The sequence below is a fragment of the Tigriopus californicus genome, chromosome 2, assembly GCF_007210705.1.
Source record: "Tigriopus californicus strain San Diego chromosome 2, Tcal_SD_v2.1, whole genome shotgun sequence".
In the NCBI taxonomy this organism is placed as follows: Eukaryota; Metazoa; Arthropoda; class Copepoda; order Harpacticoida; family Harpacticidae; genus Tigriopus; species Tigriopus californicus.
In genome coordinates this window covers 9,429,476-9,453,153 of record NC_081441.1, presented here as the reverse complement: position 1 = coordinate 9,453,153, position 23,678 = coordinate 9,429,476, and the positions used below count along the sequence as shown (strand labels likewise).

Here is a 23,678-nt window from a genome sequence, read left to right as displayed (position 1 = left end):
GCTGGAGAAATGCGTAAATTGTCTGGGTTTGGAAGTCGACGAATGTTTAAGCTAAATATAATGTAGGCGAGATCTTTGTTTGAAGGTAGAGAGCTTGAAATAACAGTGGAACAAGAGCAGCTACTTCGATGAATAGTGGGAACAAAATCTAGAGCCCAGCAAGCCCAATTTTTAAAGCATTGAGATCTTTTCAATCAAAAGAATTGGTAACGTTGAATCACAGTAATTCTTGATTATTCGCCCATTATTGATACATGCAGTGCTCACAGCTTCAAAGAAAGACGGGTTGGGGACACATTTTTTCATTAACCCTCCCCAGAGCCGTTGATAGAACCGCAGCCTTCAACTAGCCAGTCAAAAATGTCTCGAAAAACCGCAAAAGGTGAATAATCGCTTTATAATGGGCTTAATATTTTCCCTCAAAAACGTCAAACCATGATCATCATATCATACAAAAAGAAGGCATATGCGCACTTTTAACAGTGTATTTTCTACCTCTTAGCAACAGTCTAATTGATTGACCCTTAACTTTGCACGATAAATTCGGATAAGATACGAGAATTTGACAAACCTCTTAATCACCGCAGGCAATATGTGGATAAACTATCCTGTTTGTCTGACGTACTGCAATATAATTTTTTGCGTGGGTCGAGCGATGCTTCGTACGCAAGCTGAATCAAATGCATTCACCACCATATTCTTATCACAGATAGTGAAATGTAAACATATGATGAAAATAGCATTGTCCACTCAATAACATCAATATAAACGGCATTGTGAGAATTGTGAGATTGCATTCGACAGTCGGTTTTTAGGCTCGAACTTAGCGACTATCAAGCCATTAAACAAGTGAAGTAAATGAAAAGTGGCGTTATTTGTATAAATATGACAAATCATTTTGGGGCATATTTCTTGTCCGACAAGGATGATAATAGAAGCATTTTTGTCGAAAGATCAACAAACCATATTTTTAGTCGCTGTTTTTAAACTAGATAAAACCTTTTTTGATAAGATTTGAAAAACTGCTTGCACTGCATCTCATATAGGTAAAACTTGAAATAAATGCCTTGTGTAGCAAGAGGCTACTAATTGAGCTCTTGCTCGGATGGATTTGGAATGCGTTACTATATATGTTCGATCTTGCATTGAACTTCTACTGGAATAATAGACCATACCAAACAAGTTACTTGCTGTTATTAAAAGAGCGAACAAAAGGCTATTTTCCATTGAGCAATGGAAACATGAATTCCTTTTATTGTATTTTGTAAAATAGCATTTTCGGCTTCAAAAAAAGGACGACCCTAGAGCATTCCTAATAAGTTTGAATACGAAATGACAGAGGTTCCAAAAAGGGGCTTTTGACGGAAAAAACGGATAATAGGTGATTGAGGTTTTTTTTATGTTACGATTTTTATGTTGATGCTTTAGTACCTCTTTTGTATTGAAAAGTATCCCAGTGACCCCTCAAAATTGTTTTTTGTTCTCACTCAAGTGTCTCATGCGGACTTTCTTTTACTCGACAATGCGATGCGTTCAGACATTGATAGCATGCTCTAGTGGCAGTCAAGCCGATCTATGAAGTACCTTTCTTTCCCGTATTTGCCACCTGACACGGCGTTAGAAAAGTAACATTTTGTATCCCGCTTATTGCCATTTCCTGCTTAATACGTATGTAGTATGGCTTCAGGTTTTGACATGAACAACTGAATTAGCTAAGCAAGGATGATGATGATGCCCCTGCCTCCATTAGTGGGGCATAGGTCAAATTTTGAAACATACCTTTGAAGTACTTACCTTTGTTACACCTTGATTTGATGTGGTTCCAGTCGATTTTTTTTAGGTTTTATCTAACTTTAAAGTATTTTAGATTTGACAGGGCACGGTGTTCAAAAAGCCCTATCAAGTTTACAGAGAAATTCCCAAGCATAAATTGGCATTTTTCTACCCCCAAAAAGTCAGAGGTAACAACTTTAACTTTATTGTTTTATGGAATTCTAGTCCACATAAAAAACTTACATACCTAAAACCATTATAAAAACTAAAATTTTCAAAAACTTACTCAATTTAAACTAGAAGCACACATAGTTAGCTCTTGAATGTAATTTACGATAACATCTATTTCACCGCTACTTAGTTACATCGGAATTAGTGGTCCAAATTTCGTCGTTTTTAGCCCCAAAATGCCCCAGTTATATGTTAATTCAATTTCCCAAAGATATAATATCGATTTCCATTATCGCATAAATGAATAATTATTTTTCCATTTCTTGCATAATTTCAAATCAACTTAAAACCTTGTACAAACATATCTAAAACCCTCAAAAAAGCAGATTTTTGAAAATTCATTTTTAAAAGAGTCCATGGTACATTTAGTTGAGTGGTCACTGAAAATTTCACAAATATTAATGAAACATTAAAGACGCTATTTTCAATCAGTTTCATCAAAGTCTTCAAGAAACGACAAAATCTAAAACATTGTTTGTTGTATGTATTGTCTTCAGAATTCAAGTGAATGCATAACTAAGTGTACACATGATGATTGTAAAACACATTTTCTAAGATTACACTTTTAGTGTGTTTTAAGTGACATTATATAGCATTTTTAGCTATTATGAGACTATGTAAGAAGAGGAAAAATAATCTTTTGTATTTGTGATATTGAAAATCGATATTAATTCTTTCGGAAATTGAATTAACATATAACCGGGGCAATTTGGGGCAAAAACCGATGAAATTTGGACCACTAAATTCCATGTAACTCAGAATGATGATGAAATAGATGATTTAATAATTTAGATTCAAGAGCTAGCTAAATGTTTTCCCAACTTACAGTGAGTAGGTTTTTGAAAATTTTAGTTTTTATGATGTTTTTAGGTATGTAAGTTTTTTATGTGGGCTAGAATTTCATAAAGCAATAAATCAAAATTGTTCCCCCATGATTTTCTGAGGGAGAAAAATGCCAAGATGTGCTTGGGAATTTCCATCAAAACTTTAAAGGGTATTTTTACCACTGTGAGGGGCCAATCAATTTATCTTTTGCTTATTTGGGCCTCTAGGGGCGGGCAAAAGGTTCACTCAATGAAAACAATCTGTGCCTGAAAGGCTCTGGAAGCCATTGTCACTCAAAACTGATAATCTTTGAACGGTGTCACTTCACCAGATTAATTTGCACAACCAGATTTTCTTCCATAACGAATCTAGCCAACTTGTTGCCTTGCTTGGCACTCACTCTATTGTCTTAATTTCACTGAATGGCAGGTATGTTTCTCGAAACTGGATGGCCGGACGACCAACCACTTCGTTGGCAAAACAGCACAATCAACCGGTTTGCGATCAATTCCAGAATAAGCCGAAGTCCCATGAGACAAAATCAAACAGAAAATCCTATGCGAACCTGGTGATGCGATGAATCAACCTCCGGGTTCAGACTCGGCCGTTTCGTTTTAATTACCACCCCTCGTGCTGACGCACTCGGGCCGCCAATAAAACGGAACTTCCTCCACTGAACCTTGGAGTTTGTTCATTGCATCACCAGGCTACCAAATTAAGGGCTGATTTGGCCGATTTATCTTTATTGAATTATAATGCGTTTGTGTTATTTTTGGCAAATTCTTTCAAAATCTTATGTTTAATTAGTCTCCTGGGTTACACAATGTCCGGAAAAGAAATTGCTTTCATGGCACGTCACGAGTAGTTTATTTAGCAATCATCCGTGCGTCTTCCCGTTTTGTTTGGGCTGTCTGACGTTGCAAATAAGGGCCTTTATATTTGTTGAAAAAAGTAGGCGTTGAGTAGTTAGAGGGTTGAAGTCACACGTGGACGAGCTTTTCAGGCAAGCCTTAATTTTGCAGTTGAATTGCTTGGTAATGTTTTCGAACAAACTAGAAAATATTGCATAAAAATGGAGCGTTCAAAGCAACTAACAAATTTACATTATATTTGACCATCAGATTATGCAGTCTAGGAAAAAGCACTCTTTCCCTCCTAACGTGGATTTGTTATCTTGCATAATTGCATAAGTTCTTAAAGCTCAAGCATAGAAAACCAAGTAACAAGTAATAAGTTATCTATGAGGTCAAAGAACATAATCCATCTTTGAAAGTATATTTCTTGGTCTCTCTGTGTTAAATGTTCAGAGCACAAACGGTTATACAGGCGCATTTCTATAAGTGAGTAGGTATGGCCAATTGCCAAATCTGTGACATTTTCCGTGTGCAAGGTTAGGATGTTTAAAATATCGTCTTTCACAAAAGTTGATCGAAGATTTTTATAACTTTACTCAAATATCTGTTACTTTTCAACAAGTTTATTGTTTATTGTGTGTGCCACTTAGATCACCCAAAGGATGCGTATTGGCGAGGAACATAGAATAAAATAATATATATAACTTAACTGACGTGCAGGCTGAAGCGTCATCAAGATATTACCTAGTCTGGCAGTATTTCAAAAAATCTTCGAAAAAAAGCTAATTGATTTGCCGGCAAAATTTAGCAAGGGAGAGATCCTGTCTCATTGTGAGTGGTAGGAGATTCCACGCAGGACAAGTTCGGACGAAAAACGAATTCCTTCCGGCGTACGTTTTCACAAGAGGGAGCCGCAACAATCTCTGACCTGCCCCTCTAGTAACCGAGGTGTTGTTAGAGTTAGCACCACCCAGTTTGGACTTTTGAATCCAACTAGGCCCGCTGGTTTTAATATAATATTGCCGGAACAGACGTAAGTCGAATCTCAGTCTTCTGAGCTCAAGACTGTTTAGGGACAGTCGACTCAGTCGATCATCGTAAGGCACACTTTTGTACCCACACAGTGATTTCGTAAACCATCTCTGTACCCTTTCGATGACGATGATACTCTTGACGAGACCAGGATTCCATACCTGAGAGGCATACTCAAGAACCGGTCTAACATAGGTGGAAAACGCTTTTGCTAATATTATTGGATCTCGGGTCACGAACCGTCTTCGAATCATACCAGACAATTGTCTAGCGTTTCCAGATATCTGAAGACAATGCGAGTGGAATCGCATCAAGGAATCCCCAAATCCTTCATAACATTGACCTTGTCCAATTGAATGTTGCCCAATTGGAAACCGGGGACCACAGTAGAATTCCTACATCGCATTACTTTACACTTAGAAGTCTGAAATTCCATTCGGTTCTCGAGTGCCCACTCCAACGCACGGTCTAGGTCTGCTTGAAGTTCGATCGTGTCGTCTTTGATTGTAATCTTCCGAAATAATTTTGTATCGTCCGCAAAGTGCAACACCGGAGACCTAATCTTTTGGCGAAGATTGTTGATGAAAATGTTGAATAGGACTGGGCCAAGAACGATCCCTTGGGGCACACCTGAATCCACACTTGACCAACCAGAACAGTGCCCATTTATTTTCACTCTTTGTCGCCGGCCTGTGAGCCACGACTTGATCCACTCCCCTAGAAGACCCCCAACACCAGTATTGCCGAGCTTACTGCAGAGTAGTAAGTGATCAACCTTGTCGAATGCTTTCGAGAAGTCGAGATATATCACATCAACTGGGAGGCTCTCTTCGAGAGCATCAGTCACGTAACTTTGGAATGTCAAATGATTGGAAACGCATCATCTGCCACGGCTAAACCTATGCTGAGCAAAATTTATCCTTGTTTATCCTTGCTTCTAGGGAACGCACGACAACATTTTTTTACGACCTTTTCCATCAATTTACATACCACACTAGTTAGGAAGATAGGCCTGTAATTGCTAGGACTTTTTGATGAACCACCCTTAAACAACGGGATGACGTTGGCAAATGTCCAATCTCTTGGCGCACTACCAGACGTCATGCACATCATATACACAAGCACCAAGGGACGTGCGACGGATAATCCCAGCTCGTGGTAAACTCTTGGCGTGATGCCATCAGGGCCGTGGGTGTCGGAGGGCTTCAGCTTGGCTATGGCCTCTATAACATCGTTGACAAAGAAGTTGACAGTGGATAACTCGCATTTTTGTTCGAATGCAGGCCACACTATTTCGTCATTTGGAGAGTTAAAAACTGATCGAAATTGCTCGCTTAGAAGATTAGCCATAACGCTTTCGTGGGTGACTAGGTTGCCTGACGAATCCAGCAGCGGTCTGTCTTGTTTTCTAGATCCAAGATACTTTCTTCAAAGTTTCGTTTAGCAAGTCGGATGTCATGTTCAACTTTGATTTTGTGTGAAATAAATTCCCTTTAATTTTCAACAGATGGAAAGGCCCTCTTCCGTTTCCACAATCGATTGCTCTTCCGTGCAGACCTCAGGAGTGCTGGGGAAAGCCATGGTGGGCGGGCGTTAATGTGTAGAAGTCTTTGAGGGATGTATAGCTTCATTCCGAAGATCAGTGCATCTTTGAGGATATTCCAAGCTTCATCTGCAGTTTGATTTTCAAGGGTGGAGATCCAGTTAAAACTGTCCACGAACTTTTTGAATTGCGAATAGTTTTCTTGACCATAACTAAACACCATTTCATTAGTGGGGGGCCTCAAGTCAGGTGCACCTCAGATTCGAAATGATAAAGTAATATGATCACTGAATTGTAGATCTGGTCTGGTTTGCACATCATAGCAGACACCGGGTTCACTTTCCAACACGAGATCTAAGACATTGCCAGCGTCATGAGTTGGTACATTGACAATTTGAGAGATATCACCAAGCGTCACTGCCTCCATGAATGAATGGTCGCAACCACTCGAAGCTGTCATCTCCCGCCAGTTAATACCGGGGCAATAGAAGTCTCCAACTACAATACATCTGGTGGAGAGTGAGCTCAAGAAATCGTTCATTGGCATCTTTGCTGCCACACTAGCATTGGGAGATACATAAGAGCAATAGACGGATAGATCCGCTAATTTGATTGCACAAACGTTTTCCACATGTACAAGGATCTCTTGATAAGTGACATCGTGTCGGGCAAGGATGAGGACGCCTCCCCCACGGTCTGCTATAGTGTCAGTCCGATCCTTTCTTGCACTAACAAAATAACCAGGATTACCAACTTCGGAGGAGAGCACTAGAGGGTGAAACCATGTCTCTGACACACAAACAACATGAAAGTCTTCAGTACTCAGCAGAACGTGGAGATCCGGGAGCTTGTTCCCTAAACTCCTGGCATTGAGATAACAAACTTTGAACTCAGGCATGATTATTACCAGGGAAATTCGATTTGGTTGAACAACTGGACGCACTTCTGCTCCTGGTTTGTATCGTTGCTTTCGCGTTCATAGCCTTGTTCCGTTTTGGTATTATCTGATCGCGGGTCGGGGTTATGTCAGTCCTGACCCATTGACGCTTGACAGCGTCGAAATCAGATCCAAAACGACCCGAAGGAGCGGATCCATCAAGTTCAGTTTCAATTTCTTTATCAACCAGTACACTGCCTTTCATCCGAGATGACAGGCACTTTCGAGTCATTGGTAACATCGATCCTATTGGGCCCGCGATAGGGCTGAGATTTCTTGAGTGTTTCCCGGTGAGACGATGGTTCAATCGGCTCTTCTAAATTGGTCTTGGCACTCTCCTGGAAGCTGCCCACGGAGGAAGTGTTGGAGGGTTCTCTGGCGGGACATTCCGTTTTGATATGTCCTTCTTTTCTGCAATGAACGCAGCGACGAATCTGATCCCGATGTAAATTTCGAAGCCTTCTCGAGTCAATGGCGAAGAAATCCGGGATTTCTTGCTCTGGCACTATCATCACTCTTCTATTTCCATTGGTCCAGCCTTCCAGTCTTGGGTCGTCTCTGTCACCAAATCTTTCCACGCCGACCTTTAAAGTAATTTTTGCAAACGTATTGACTTGCTTAGCCAATTCATCGCTTGAGATTTCGCAGGGAACTCCGAGAATTCGAAGCACCGAAGACTTTAGGGCACCTCGAACCGTGCATTTCCCAGATTTTTCTCCGTAACACCTCCTAAATTCATGCTTTTAGGCAAATCGATCAGACACGTTGCTAGACTCCTTAGTTTCGATCTTTACCGTTCTGTTCCCTTTGGAGAACATGACCAGACCTTTGATTTCCGTCTTTTGAACCTTAAGTTCTTCAAATAAAAATTCGGCTAGGATAGTTTGGGATAATATTTCATCCTCGTTTGCTGAGCACTCAAAATCCAAAACCATATTAGGGTACGTTTTCTTCAAAACTTTGGCGTACGAATGCACAGGCATACTGGTCACTGATATTTTTGTTGTGTCGCCGTCGTTGGCAGGTGGCGTCGGCAATTCCATGATTGGTTTTCCACCGATCCCATGGACCACTTGGAACAAACTATTCACAACCACTTAGTCTTGAATCCTTCCTCTTCCTATTTCACTCACCCACGATGGAAAACTAGCGCAAAACTCAGGAGATAGGAGTACAATCGATTCACAGAGGGAAGATCAGACTCATATCTTCACCGATGCGCTCAACATCACGGTCTTTTTTCTAGAGCAATCGTTTCTGCTTTGAATGGTTTCACTACAAGTTGGTTTGTAAACAAAATACGGTTTTTGTTGATGGAGAAGATTTCAAACGATTACCTCAGAAAGTTTTCGCTTGATTGCGTACAGATTCAAAGTTTTAATTCTCAACGAACACGAACATGGTTATTCACATACTCAGACGAAACATCGCTAGAGAAGTTGGCCACAAAACCTCTGGCATATGACAACAACATGATTCCCTCTTGTGACAAGTTTAGCATTAAAAAGTCTTCAAAGAAAAGCTTACTCGGAGAAAACTTTTAAGTCAGATCATTCTTCGTTTTTTTGCAACGCTTTAAAGGTCTCAGTTTCAATGAAAGTTTTGAACGTAACTTAACATTATGGTACGTCAGATGTTTTTGAATTGGTTTTAGGTCAAAGGATGTGATGGTCCTCTCTCTTCATAGTGATGTTTTCATCCATCAGACAAGTAGATGCAATGTTGCGTCTTAGAACGTATTTTGATAGTCTGCACTTTCGCATTATTGGTAGAACCACATGATCAAAAGCTAATGGCAGAATTACCATTGAGATCATTTTCCTCGTCATCCATATTTTGGTTAATATTTAAAGACCTTTTTGACACACCCGCTGTAGGTTGTTTTCTACATTTTTCTTGAATTACCTGACGTCTGGCCATTGGATGACAAACAGCCCGATGTCTTTCGGCAGAGACCGCTACCAGCATGAAAATGGTGGCACTCAGGATCATCCCTTTAAACGGATACCAAAAGTAAGGGAATGTCAGCTTATACCAAAGAGGCTCTTCGCCCAAGAAAGCGCCGATGACAGACTTTTCCACAATCATATCAACGATAAGCAAACAATCCACAATGGATAAGCTGGAACAAATAGAAATGTGTGAAAATATGATATTCCCAGGATGAACAAGATAGTACACATTAGGAATAGATGAGTGAGTGCCTTACAAACACGTCATTGGTAAAGAAAACATGTTATTACCAATAAAAAAATGTGAACCAACTTAACAACATCATGTTCGCCGTGTCATCACGGGGATCTAAAAATCTTCTTAACGGTTCTGACGTTTTGATCAACTTTGATCCTTAAACAACTCTTGATGCTGTGCATCATTTCTAGATATGCTATACAAAGCCTCAACCCTTTTAAGAACACTTATGATGTCAGGATTGGACAAGGAGCATTTACTATTTTATAAGATATTATGGTTCAAGTAATTTGGCGGTTAAACCAAGAATTATGAAAGATGTACCAAACAGAAATCCATTCGGTTTGAATTGCCTTTCTGTGTTACAAAAAGTCAAATTTCATGAACATTTATCACTCTTTGAAAAGTCTAGTAATAATCAGCAATAATTGGCCTTCGTGTAAATAAAGCTTAGATATGATTCTCCTAATATACATTTCCGACTTAAATATCTTTGAGCTTGTTGCATAAAATGCCGTTCTCGTGATTTGAAGTGGACCCCTTTGGAGCGAGAGGAAATGATGACGAACAAGTAAAAAATGAAGACGTGAGAGCACGCTCATCCATCACGGTCATAAACGTCTTGAGAACGTAACTTGCAAGCCACCGAACACCAATTTAAACAGTGTTCCTAAACAAACTTGGATTATTTGCTCAAGAGGAAAAAAAAACAAAGACATGAGAACTAACACCAATAATTGACTGTTTACCTATGTTACGCACATAGAGAGACCATAGGGTTTTTACGCTTTTTTACTGACCTATGTATGTCCAGCAGTGGCAGTATATTGGTTCCTCTTTACATTTTGCTAATCCTGGTTCGGTCCTATGATATCCAAATCCAATATTTTTTTAACTATTGAATTCATAGCCTGAGCTGCCATAACAAACCTAAATGGGCGACCTTGAGGCATACTATGATTAACGAAGAGGAGAAAATTCTCGATAGCCTTTAATAGTGCATGCTGGTAGGGTAAGTAGTAGTTTGTCTTAAAGATTTGTTTGTGACTCTTGTCTGGTTTCTAGACGGTTGGTATTGAACAGATCAATTTCAGACGAATCTTTTCGAATGAAATGGGATTGGCCGGAAGCAAATCATTTGACAATCAAATTATTTCTAAAGCTTTTAATCCGATTGGCTAAATTTCCAACTTGATTTAAGCAAATGAGCATTTCCTCCACCCATTGCTAAATCTCTGTTTATTTCACCTCAACCCGAGTTCCTTCAAAATATATCACATTAAACAATTGTATTCCTGATGCGAAAATGGTGTATGAGTGGATCTCAAAATAGTTGGTTTTTAAGTATTGTTTGTAGATTTGTATACATCAGGGGACCCAAGCCTGTGCCCGTGTCATTGTTCATTGGTGTCTGTTCAATGTTGAAAACCAGCTCATGTATCAGGTTGAATCATTTCAATGGACCATAGCGTGATTATGTTGCAGAACAATGAATTATTTGATGATGTTGAGCTGAAGTACGCTTTAACACAATTCATTACTATGTTGCTATTTCATTAATGGCATGGATGAAAAATTAACTTTAAAATAATGTCCAAGTACGTATACCGCTTGTTCCGATTTCATTACAATGCCTCAAAGACCTAAACTATGAAGCAAGGCCCTGATTAACGAGGATCACACCATTTACACTTTTGGATTAATAGACATTGTAAATGTCATGACATACTAGCACGAGGAAAATGGCCGAAATGAAATATGTAAATGGAATTAATAATGTTTTCAAAGCGTTTTCATGGGACTCGTTGTGGTTCCATAGCATTTTGGGACCATCATTTATTGTAAAGGTTACCCTTACAAAAAGACATTTGATCAGATGAATAAACACAATGTCTATGAATTTATGAGAGCTCTCTCACCACAAAACAGAGCAATGAACCAATTCCAAAAGTGTCGTTTAAATGTCCCATATCAAAACAACAAAACGTCAAACCTATTCGTAAAGAACAGCAAATTTGTTATTCAATGTCGCGAATATCTTTTTGTTACGGAATTTGTTACGGGGATTTGTTACGGAAATGCAAATAAACGATCGATTTTATGTAGCTCATTTTTGATGCAATTTCCCTTTAACATCACTTAGACGTCTTTCCAGAAGAAGCCGAAAAATACCAATATATGTTAAATATGTTTCCTCCATAAGTTCAACATTGGAACAACTTCAAAAGCTCATGAGATAATTTTTTTGTAGGTTAGCTTTGAAGTTCAGTCCTGGGTGATTGTGTTCCTTTGCTAGACGATTCAAGGCCTTAGTACTGTAAAGAGTGTTATCGTCAATTTCCAAAGATTACTGTTGTTTCAATAAAGAAACCATGGCTGTCTCACACGTAATTCCTGCAAGATGTTGGTCGTAACGAGTCCCAATTTTGCCCTGACCAATTTTTTCTCATCCGGGGTAACCAAAACGTAGACAAAAATGACGTAACAATTTTTTGTCTAATTCTGTTGCAACGGCTTGAAGATGTCAATTAAAAAGGAGGAAAATTTACACACTTTATTTTGCGATGGTAATAAGGTCAGAACAGCATTTCAAAACATTTCATCTGAGTAAACGCCTCATGAAGAATCTCAAGACAACGCTAGTGTATGCATTGCAAAAAAGAAAAATCAGAATTGCCAACTTAATTTTCCAACCAATAAGAGAAATTTGAGATTTGACAAATATTTTATGAAGTCCTTCATTTTTTGTTGGTAAATCCGTGAGATTCGACTAAACTCTTTGAATTTTGAAATGCTTCTTTGATGAATCCGAATAACTTGGCGAAAGGAATAAAATGGGATAAAATGATTTAGATTCAATTGGTTGTTTTCAAACGCACTAATATGGAGTGCACGTGATATCTATTTGGGGGTGAATACTAAATGGCAAGTTTCAGGCCATGTTTAATCCTTGAAAAGGATTCAAGTTTGAGCTGCTCAACAAACATACTAAAAGTTTTCAGTTTTGCGTCGCCTCTTAATTGAGTGCTTGAACATAAAGACGGAATTCAAGGTGAATGCATCTGATCGGGAGATAATCCATAGCTCTACATAACCTCACAAGAAAACGTTCGAGTTGTGCTTGAGATCTAGTACTGACGTTCTCCATGTGTCAGCTCATATATCTAAACCAAAACCACTTTTTTCTGTTTGACGGTAATGAACAAAACTCATGCAACCTGTGTTCACGCAACCTTGCTATCGGTCAGCTGATTTTTGTGGAACCTTTTTTATAACTTCAACCGATAATAAAGATTATCTCGTCACTTGCTTGACGTCACTCAAACAGGTTTCTAAGGGCGTTATTCATCAGTTGGCTTTGAGCAACCTCTCAAGTTAGTTGCAGTTTGGGAGGAATGAAAAGGAGTGCAGTACTTTCACAATTGAAAAAGATGACTTTTAACAGAAGTTTTAAGGCTATCCTTGTGACTACATAAAAAAGAATGTGAATACACTACATAAACCCTCATGAAATATATGTAACATTAAACAAGGTAATGCTTCATTTTCTCATAACAGTGCAGTTCTAATGGAACGCCACATAATTAAATGAACTCTCCTGTTTTCATCTCAAGCAAAAACCCTCACTTTCCAAAAATGCTATAGCTTAAGTTTTCAGATATCTAGCTTTTCCTACAATACAATCTATCTTTTAACAGAAATAATAAATCAAAAGACTTGATGGGCATTGATGCCATCTCCAAAGATTAATTTTACTTCATGTTATGCTCATATTTGATTGTTGATTTTGCTAAACAATATGAAACAACATGACATAATGAAAATAGCAAACTTGATTGTGATTTAACATACCAAAGGGGAATGACTAACGCACTATTTTGATAACCCAAATCAAGGTTAACATTTGCAAGAGGGCAAGTTCCAAAACCCTCAAAAAAGATCCTTTATTAGCATCCATGCCGCTAAAATCGGCAATATTTTGAGGTGCATCTTTGACATTCCCTAAAAAAAACCAACCCGTTGGGAGTTTGCATTTAACATCAAATCAAGTTTGAAATTTATTAAGTTTTACTTTTATTTCTGTTTACAAACGTCTTACAACCCTTAACGTATATGGATTTGCAAACAATGCATCTAGCAATATAACCCTTATGTAAAAAATATGTTATTGACATTACCAAACCTTTCCTCTTAGAAGCCTTTGCTTTAAGACGTAGAATTGTGGAGACTTTGGAAATTTGATGCATCAGGCTCAACGGAAAGCACGATTTCCTTGCTTGACAAATGCACTCAATCTGGTTTTCAGTCCAACAGAACAATAAAGTACCAAATGCAACAAGATTTAAAATCAAGGACACCCTCAGATTAGTTACGAGCAAGCATATTTTTCAACCCTGACTTTCAATGTTTTTAATATGCTACAAGGAAATGGCAAAAAAATGGCAATTTCAGTTGAGCCTTAGGTTTCATGTGTTGTCAAAAGCAAAACAAAAAATTAAAGGCAATTCTGGAAGCTGAAAAAGCAACGAGTAATTCTTTTAGTTTTTGGGTTGTCACAATTAGACAATTTTAAAATCGAATGAAATTACAGTTGCTTTTTTCGAAAAAAAACAGGAAAAGATTACTGTAATTTTGCTGCTTGTAATTTCGTTACTAATGCCCTGGCGTTATGCAAGCTAGTCAGGCGGACTCGGTTCCTGAGCGAATGGGGGTGATAACAGAATGGCTGGCTGATAGGCTATGGTTTCTAATTGTAGAGGCGCTGCTGTCACTCGACTGGAGATGTAATGTTCCAGTTACTGATTCAGGTGGAGTATTAAACCACAACAAACTAGATTTTTTATCCTTTTATGTTTCTTCTTTCATGCCTCTAGTAGGAGATTTTTAGAGTTTTGTTGGAATGAGGGTGAATCGTTCTCTTGTTTGTGTGTATTCAAAAGTTGTCAGTTGGAACTTGTCTACGTTTGGGGTTAAATTATTTTGATTGCTCATTTGTCAACGTCATTTCAAACTCAGAATATGAGAGGTGAGGTTTTGGAGGTACGTTACCTTGGAGTTAGTCGTTGGAACGTTATCCCTTATGAAAGAACACTCATTGTGAGCGTATTATGCTCATTCTTGGTAAATTAAAATTAATTCCGAGGTCCATGGCTCAGTCCATAAAAGCTTTGTCCGACTTCCAGCCAAATTTCATTAACAAGGAGAGCTGACAGTAGGCTTTGTGACTTGATCAAACTGAACCATCGCCCATTATGCAATTAATAATAAAGAATTTTTTCATTATTCACCTGTTTATGTTCAATCTGTTCTGCTTTCTTCACTTTTTTTAATTGTGTAGTGAACACATTCTAGTCATACTCATTGTGATATCAATTTTTTTATATTCTTTTCATGCTCTATTGTTTTGACTTCGATTTCATATGTAACCATATTTGCAGTGTACGTTTAAACACCTATTTTACAAATCTCTATTCATGCTATGACATGACCAAGAGTCACAATAGGGATATTCAAGTAGGATGAGTGCTCCTCATATACTCTGAATATATTACCGTCAGTAGGGTGTGCTTTACACACATGTACAGTACGTATGTACGAATTCGCCTTGCTTACCTCATTAGTAGTTTGTTGAAGCTCGAATTGCTCTTCATGTCTTTGAGAATGATGCATGTCAGAATATTGGCAATGAGACCAAAAATGCCCACGCATAGGATACCAATGCCTTCCAGCCAGAACTTAACTTTTGCTCGAATGGGCCCGTAATCAACCAAGGATTCGTAGCATTGGAAGTGTCTGGCTTCCATTTCGTGTTGCTTTTGGTTGATGCAATCAATGATCGGATTCAGTTGGGTAAAATTCGATAAACCCAGGGCCTCGATCACATCGCACGACGCCCTGGAAAACAGAAGTAATTGCATTTGTGAGACATTGTTTCAGGTGTTTGCCAGCTGAACTGGTTCTTTTGCCAAATCCCCAGTCCCTAGGTAAGGGAAAGTATGCACTGACTCCTTCCACGGTTGGAACAAGATGTTGGCTATGATAAAACGTCAAGACACATAAACGTAAAGTCACATAACTTGGTTTTACAATAAGAGGACTTGTTTCCAACATCAGGTTTGTCTGGTGATTCCAAGTGAAACGGATAGATGGCTAACTAAACTCCTAATACTACACAGGGATCCAAAATGGTTTTGTCCACTATTCTAAGGTCAAAATGAAACTGAACAAATGGGCTTAAACCGCAGGAATGCATTATGATTCAACCTGGAACGATCGGGCAAATTTACAGATTACTTCCTGGAGCCTGACTTAAATATGCTAAGTAAGCGCACTCTAACGTGCAGAAATTAAATCTTTTTGGGAACGTGGAGTGGCCATGCGTCAATACGACACACCAGTTTCTTGAGTGAGGTAATTTCATAACACGTCAACTTTATTCTTGTGCTCTAAACTGTAAGAATTTAAAGGGAGATCAAACCCTGGCAAACATCGTGTCTTTTCTTATTTTCTAAAATTGATGTGTCGTTAGACTTGAGAGACTATTCCGGCCGGCTGTTTGTGTTTCTTTCCCCCAACAGACATTGTGCGTTTTTTTCATCTTTAGAATTTTTCAATATTTATTTGATTGATGAATCTGAAAGGGTTTGTACTGATTGCACTTTTTTGTCTCGCGAAGGAGAGTATTGAACCAATTTGCATCCTGATTGTTAAAATTGGTAAATTTACATGATGCTAATTATAACAATAATTCACTAACTGTACGCAGACAGATGTCTTGAATCGGTTCAAGGCATAAAACGTAATGATACAATCACTCGGAAATGAATTTGGTCTAATATCAAATTTGAGTTCGCTAATTCTTGATACCAAGTTACTCCAGGTTGGTCAGGAATAGTAAGGAGGAATTCATTCGTCAACCAGATTTTGTTTGAAATGGAGGCGATTATTTCTCCGTCAAGTCACCCACAACGAGATGACCAGTTTTTGGAAGAGTCATGGGCCTTTTTCAAGACCCGAGTGACGCATGATTGACTTAGTAGTTACATTCTCATTGTGAAATTTAGACGTTTATCTGGGACTTGACACAATTGAGTACCATCGATGCGATCCTTAAGTCAAGTCCTCCCGTAGGGAAAACGGAGGGAAAAAATGGTCCCAGTGGTCCCTGGGACTTCTGGGTACCACAAGATGGAAGTGCCTGTGCCGAGAAAGTGAAGAAAGAAGAGATTTGATGACCAACAAAATTCAGAAATCATATGCAAACGTATTAGAGAAAATTTCGGAGTTTTTGTGCCATGACAACTAGGGAGAATTCTTTCTCACACTATCGTGGCCGACATCTTGAATCACGAGTTGATGCTACGTAAGGCTGAGATCAAAGAAGACACCTACCTAGAAGACAAGCCGGGGTCATGCATTCCAAGGTCATTGGGAACAAGTAATAAGTTTGCCCACACGACAATCAATTAAACGTTCAATACCAGAGCCCTTACAGACAGTTCTCGATTCCATATCAAGTCGGTTTCCTCGAGGTAGGCGATTTTGTAATCATTACGTATGATATATTGCTAGTATTGATCGATCTAGTATCTTTCAAACTTTTGAATTAAAAGAATCCTAGATTTTTTTGGTATTGACTTTGGTGCTCGCTCTTCGCTGGTTTGTGATTGTTCTTGGCACTTGACAAGACATCGCGAACACGCCCCCTTTTGACTGGAGATGTCGTCATTGACAGCCTTGTGTTCTTTCAATTGAGGCTCAGAGGATTTTATGCCGACTACAGCTCAAGAAGACAGACTTGTCATTGGAGACTTTAACCATCCAAATATCGATTGGAACTTTCAAAAAGGGACTTTAAGGAAAGACAACAATCTGCTTTCAGTCCTTAGCTAAGAACTCCTTGGGAAAATTGTGACCTTTTCGCAAATAAGGCTGGAAATATCGGTGGGTATGAATACTAAAAATAATGAAACATGTGTTGGCCAGGGAAGAACTCTCCCTGTCTGATTACATTGGAATACAGATTTCACTAAAATGAACAACTGCTGTACCAACGAGTCAAACCATTCCAGATTTGGAAATTTTGAGGCTATGAGAGTTCAACTGGGGACGCATGACTGGGTTGAAGAGATAGGCTCTCTTCCAATTGAAGACGGCTGGTGTATATTTAGTGATGCGGTCATAAATGGTGACAGTGTGCATATTCCATAGAAAAAAGCGAAACAGAAGAAACCTCTTTGTCTACTGAGAGAACTGAACTCCAACTTTTACCTTGTAAAAAATCCCAAATCTGGCGTTAGTATCGGCATGAAAGCCTGTGAGTGCCACCATGTTTCTTATCAACAGATCAAGAAAGAAGTATGGCTTAAAGAGATAGAGGCCAAAATAAAATATGTCAACAGTTTTGTTGAATATGCTAAGTAATATTTTACCGTTATTTGAACAAATCGTAAAGAACTAAATAGGTCAATAAAGATTTTTGAGGCACCTCAAAAAACCTCACCACACACTGAATCAAAAGCGAATTAAACCTGTTATGATCTCTTGCTTACTTGTTTAGTTCTATTTCCGACCCAAGCAAAGCACAGTGCACAAAATCAATCCTGAGGAAATCGACGACATCAGTGATGCAATAATGGCAAAACAAGATAAGCAGCAAAAATGTCACAGCTGCTCTAGCGTGGAACCTACAGTTTAGCTCCCTAGTAAGCGATAATGAAGAAGGTTCCTCCTCATGCTAAAGTTACATGGTTTCAGAGCAATGCCTAAGTCTTTTTAAAATATACCTCAATGATAATGATCTGTATTGTTGTGTATTTCTCTTGCTAAAACAGCTAGTTCTTTTTCAATGCTTTGTGTCAAAAATATGAAAAAATAAATCTATTTTCCTGTACCTTTTTGACCAGCTTACGACTGACTACCTTTGATCTTTTTCGCAAAAATGACCGCTTTTCTACCTTTTTATGCCTAAGTTCGATACCTTTTCCTTGCCTTTTTTTGGTAATTTCTGCTACTCATAAGTTTCTTGTTTTGCTTATTTTTCCTACCTTTTTTTCCGAGGTCTACTAATCACCTTTAGTCACCCAAGTTCCCAAGGGCATGTAAAGGATTGGCTCAGCAATGCATAGCATTGACAGTGCTGCATCTCATTCGGCATTCTTTTTGCCATGACAAAAAACTCTTTTACATAAATTGAGAACTTCGACGAAATTCTGAACTTTCTCTAACAGGTTCCATGGTTCAGGGCCCAAAAGTTCTATTTTGAATTGGGCGAGACAAAGGCATGTCTCTGTCCGAACCAAAAAGTCGAGAGAATCTGGAACAAGCCGTCAAATATCGCGATGGAGACAAATTTGCCAAATGTCACCACTTACTTGAAATGGATCGAGTCTATCTGAATTTAACAGATCAACACAGCTTGATTCTTTGATAAGCATTGTGCAATAAAGTATCTTCCATTTGCATTCGCATTAATGGGTTCCATCATGAGCCACAGAAATATGAACGGGGACGCTAAGGTCGAGAAATGACATTTCCTTTTCCAATCAACGCATTGCATTCTTCAAATCAAACCTGCCTCAGGTCTCTGCAAATACCAATCTCAAATTTCTGCTCCATCGAACGACTGGTTCAGAGTTTCTTAGAGTTACTGGTTCAACGAACCTGCCAGAGCTTGCCCAAACGTCCCCATAAACTAGACAAAGTAAATCGTTAAGCAATGACTCTACCCTCTTTTTTGAGTTCTATTGAATCTTGCTCCCAGAAGGCTGTGACAGAGCAGTGTGACTACTGCATGCTATTGAGGCTTATCATAATAACCTAATTCTAATGGCATATAACTAGGCTGTGGCTTTCATGTTGAGCTGATATAGAACAAGTTTGACTGCAATTGGGCGGAAGAGCTGGACAGAAGTATTGAGAACAAAATTGGTTAATTCAACCCTCTCACATTTCTGCTTGACATCCGAACAAGATTTTTTCTTGGAGTATACATGTGACACTCTAGCCCTGTGGAGTCTGGATGATTAGTCCATGGTGGATTATAACTGTCATACACCATATAAAACTTCAACTTTTTAAGCAATTCAAATGAGTGAGCTCTTTTTGAAAACTTTACATGCTCATCGAAAATTGACAGCAAATCAGACTATTCAAATTCAACCACCTCTATGATGGTCTCTACATATGACTAGTACGACTTGGATGAGCACCAGTATGCGCTCAATCTAGGTGCAACAGAGAATTTAGTACGAGTAACTTTATTGCCATTGCATTGTATCTGTTCTATAGGGGATCGGCAGCTTCAAAAATTCATCATTTTCCAAGGGTGACTAACTTTGTTTTTGGCCAATTCTTTAGTGAAGTCATGTTGGGTGAAACATTCTCTTTTGTTTTAATCTTAGCCACTAATTTTTGTTTGATCATGCAATGCAAGGAGCGACAATCTCTTGTGAAATCTGGCATAGGGGCAGTTTAGAGTTTTTTTGCATTCAGACCATCGTCAAGTTTACAATACATAAGGAATTTGCCAACATTAGCTTGAGATTTATGTACGGGTCTGAAGGTTTTTTCCTTCTAGCCCAAAGTATGATGCAAAAAGGATTCTAATTGTGATTGATTCTGAAACGGAACAAAAATGTCGTGTTGTGGTAACATTTTTGGACAAAATTACTGACTGGAACATGTGAAACTTCGACTTTGAAAATGACGATTTTCAGTCAGTTTGAATTCCCCGCCTTTTTACTTAGACAGTTATTGCTCTGATTGCTCCTTCGACTTTGCTTACCCGCACTTTCAACCAATGACAAAGCTTGCTTACATTTTGCTCGCATTTGTGACGTAAGGCCGCTGAATCCTGATTCAAATCTTGCTGGTCCTGAGTATAGATGCTCGAGGCATAGATACGCGAGGTTGAGTATACGTCATCAAATGCTGCCCATCTAATTGGCTGCCATTAGTCAACGAACGTCGAACATGGGCTTTGTTTGGAAACCTTCCCGACAGGGAGTCAGTTCCTTCTAAAAAGAGGTCGCCTGTTTGCATCGCACAATAGGGCAAAGCTTTGAATGATTTATGACAAATTTGATCCTTCATTGATTAAGCTAACTCATTCCACAGGGTTAAGAGTGTCTTTAGTCATTGCAATGGTAATAGTGTGATATTTCTCAATAAAATGTAGTTGACACAATGATGTTTCCCATGCTACCAGTCTCGAGTTGGACTAAAGCACTTCAAAAAAGAAAGTACTACCATATACCACAAATTACATTGTAAAGTATGAAGGGACTTGTTTCTTGATAGATTCAGGAAGCACACATGTGACAACGTAAATCTGAATAATCTAATGAAATATTTTACCAATCTTATCTTATGAAAAAATGGGTTCAGAAAGGATTTAGAAAGTAACAAAATAGTAGTAACAATCAGCTTGTCTTCAAGTAAAATTTGGCAGTGTCCTTGAAGAAAATATTCAATGATCCTTGTCATGATAGAACTCTTTGTTATACAGCACATCACTTCAAAATCTGTTAGGCAACTTTTTAGTTCTACTGATCGTTTACATTTTTCAAGTGAAGCCACTTGTCAAACCTGGCGCGTCTCTGAATCAAGGGTCCCTAGTCCTCAGGTTAAGTTCAGTTCCTTCACATTGTTGCAATATTTAAGGATTTGCGGTGATGACATTGGTCTGCGACCCTACATGATTTAACTAGGCTCCAGATGCGCAGTATCGACCATATCACGTATCATAATTATTCAACTAACCACAAAAAAGGTCTGCATGACTTTCGCTTTAATTACTTGATCGCCAAGCTTCAAAAGGGTGACGAATGTCTTCGACAACATCTCGACATTAAATGGTTGAAATGAGACCCGTCACTTGAGCATGATAATATTTATTTGAAGCCTTCAAACTGCTATAAAGCTTGTGAACGCCTTTCACCATCATGCTGTATTACTTAAGACAGAACGTCAAAGGACCTTAGATCAGACAAAAAGAGATCAGATCCAACCCGAGTATTTGAACCCTTTGTTTATTTTACCCTTAAAACAAGGAAGGTTTGAATCTCAACATAAGAGTCGCTATACATATTAGCGAATTTTTTTTTCGATTGATAATATGCATGCCCATTTTTGCACTCAATCTCTTCTTATGAAGCACGTCAACTTTTTCTTGCCAATCTCATTTCACACGAGCTGATATGTTCCATGGACCATAAAACTCAAATTTAAGACCCTTCTACACGAGAGCTTTGCCAAAACATAGTACTTTCTTACCTCAACAACAAGTGATGAAATTCCAACGTCGAATTCAAATCCAGCGTACAATTCAGGAACGCCAGTGTGAGCTCGTCATGCCCATTAATTGTGACATGGGTGTCATCACCAGTTCCTTGACAGAACTCCTCTAACAAGACATTGCGATTCGTTTCAAAGACCCTCACTGTGGCATTGGCCTCATCAGGGTTGGGATCACTCTCATTAATGCCGCTCTGCTTGTCCTCACTTTTCAGATACATTATCAGGGTCACGACATTTCCGGGCACACAAAATATGGCCCAAATGGCTAGAAGCTGAAGGTAGAACTTGGTCGTCTCTTTGAGTCTTGAAGGCTGACACTTGTGGCTCAAGTGAGAGGCTTCAGCACTTCCTGTGGGGGCTTTGACCTTGGTTCTAAACTTGAGTCGCTTCATTGAAAATGACTCGGGTTCGGCCATTTCTCTTTAGACGATGGTTAACTTTGATGTGGGTGAAATGGTGATCAGCTAGATATTGAAAGGGATTCAAAAGTTCAGAGAAAGCGGCAGCTTTTTGAGCGCTCTGCATAGTAACTATGCGAGAGAACACAGCGAGAGCTCAAGGATCCCTTCCGAGAGAACGAAGGCTGTCTCGTCGAGGTGTCTCCTGAAACCAATTTCGAGACCCTCGAGAAGGGAAAAATGTCCGTCCACATTTTTTTTGACGGAGCTCCGTTCAAGGGCTTCCGGATGAGAAATTTCAGACATTGGGGAAGCTTTCTGGTGGATAGATGGGACCACATATTGTACGGAAAACTTGACGATTCCACGGCGAAAAGTGAGGAAGTATAATTACAGTTGAAACAAATTCATTGAGGCTGCTTTAAATCGTTGAATAGTTAAGAGTTTAGTGTTTGTCATGGAGTGGTTCAATGTTGAAATGACTTTTAATCGTTCCAAGTTCGTTAGTATTCTTGTGGTAGAATATTTTCTTTGTCAGCTTTCATCAATAGTAAAAAGTAGAGTCAGACCAATAATGTTTTTGCATAAAAAAATATTTTTCACATGTTATGGGGATTTTGGGGCCCAAAAAAATATTACTGTCCGTTTTCAATTTTTTAACCTTTTTTTTCTTTCCTTCCTGCGATGATACGTAATAAAGAGAAAGATGACGTCTAAGAACAAGGACCTTATTCAGTTGTGGATCAAATAGGACACAAATCTAATCGTTTAGTGGGCAAAAGTGCCCTAGGCAATAGCACTAAACTCTCGAAAAGAATCAATTTTATACTCTATCATAACATCGGAATCACTAAAAAGTGTCCTAATGTTTGTAAAAAAAGAAGATTTAATTTTTTGTCAACGAAATAAAAAAGCTAATAAAGACACTACTTTTTCCACCCATAGTTGAACTCTTGTTTCAAAAAGTGTCTAAACTTTTATTTTTATAGTCGTTTCGGGCACTATCTTTTTGTTTCTTTATACTACAACTGTGCTTATTAGAACACTATTCAAATTAACTTATGCCACAGCCAAACCCTTGACACATCCCAACATAAGTCAAAAGGGGGCTCTGGGGAGCAAAGAGGTAAACAACTACCTCCGTGAGTTTATCCTATTGTTTTCCTAGAATTTGACGACCGAAAAAGGCAATAAACAGGACTAACATTGAAATTTTGGCCATGGCAGCAACGTTTTTGCAATTCATCGACCTTTTTTCCTTCATTCCCAACATTTTTTTTCATTTTTTCTCGTCTTTTTCGCACTTGCTATTTTTTTGTATTCATTCAACTATTCCTATTTTTTTCCAGCAACTAACAAGGTCTTTTTTTCAAGGTCTACAAAACAGGAGCCAGCATGGACATGGCACAAATATGTTTCTTCAGTATCGCAGGTTCAATTACTGGTGCTTGAAGATATTACAATGTAATATTCCTTTTCATCTATTTATTGCTTGATATTGAAGGCAAAGATAGCCTACCATCGAACGTGTTGTTGCTTATTTTTGGAAAGTTTATTCGCAAATTTTTGTGTAAATTTGTTTGATTTTTTATACA

At 38.6% G+C, this 23,678-nt stretch overlaps 1 protein-coding gene across 1 annotated transcript; it reads right to left on the bottom strand.

The window, feature by feature from the left end:
* Window positions 1-6,091: 6,091 nt before the first annotated feature.
* LOC131892721 (uncharacterized) lies at window positions 6,092-22,452 on the bottom strand. Its single transcript, XM_059242555.1, has 4 exons — window positions 21,662-22,452; window positions 14,999-15,280; window positions 9,101-9,317; window positions 6,092-7,779 (listed from the first exon to the last, which is right to left on the bottom strand). Exons 1-4 carry the CDS (start codon window positions 22,099-22,101, stop codon window positions 7,378-7,380), a joined length of 1,341 nt encoding a protein of 446 aa, XP_059098538.1. The 5' UTR covers window positions 22,102-22,452; the 3' UTR covers window positions 6,092-7,377.
* Window positions 22,453-23,678: the final 1,226 nt, after the last annotated feature.

Coding starts and splice junctions, on each gene's coding strand:
- LOC131892721 (XM_059242555.1), bottom strand. CDS start 22,101: ATGGCCGAACCCGAGTCATTTTCAATGAAGCGACTCAAGTTTAGAACC. Junction 9,318..14,998: donor TTCAACAAACTACTAATGAG/GTAAGCAAGGCG, acceptor TATTTGTTCCAG/CTTATCCATTGTGGATTGTT. Junction 7,780..9,100: donor ATCCAATGGCCAGACGTCAG/GTAATTCAAGAA, acceptor ATTACTTTAAAG/GTCGGCGTGGAAAGATTTGG.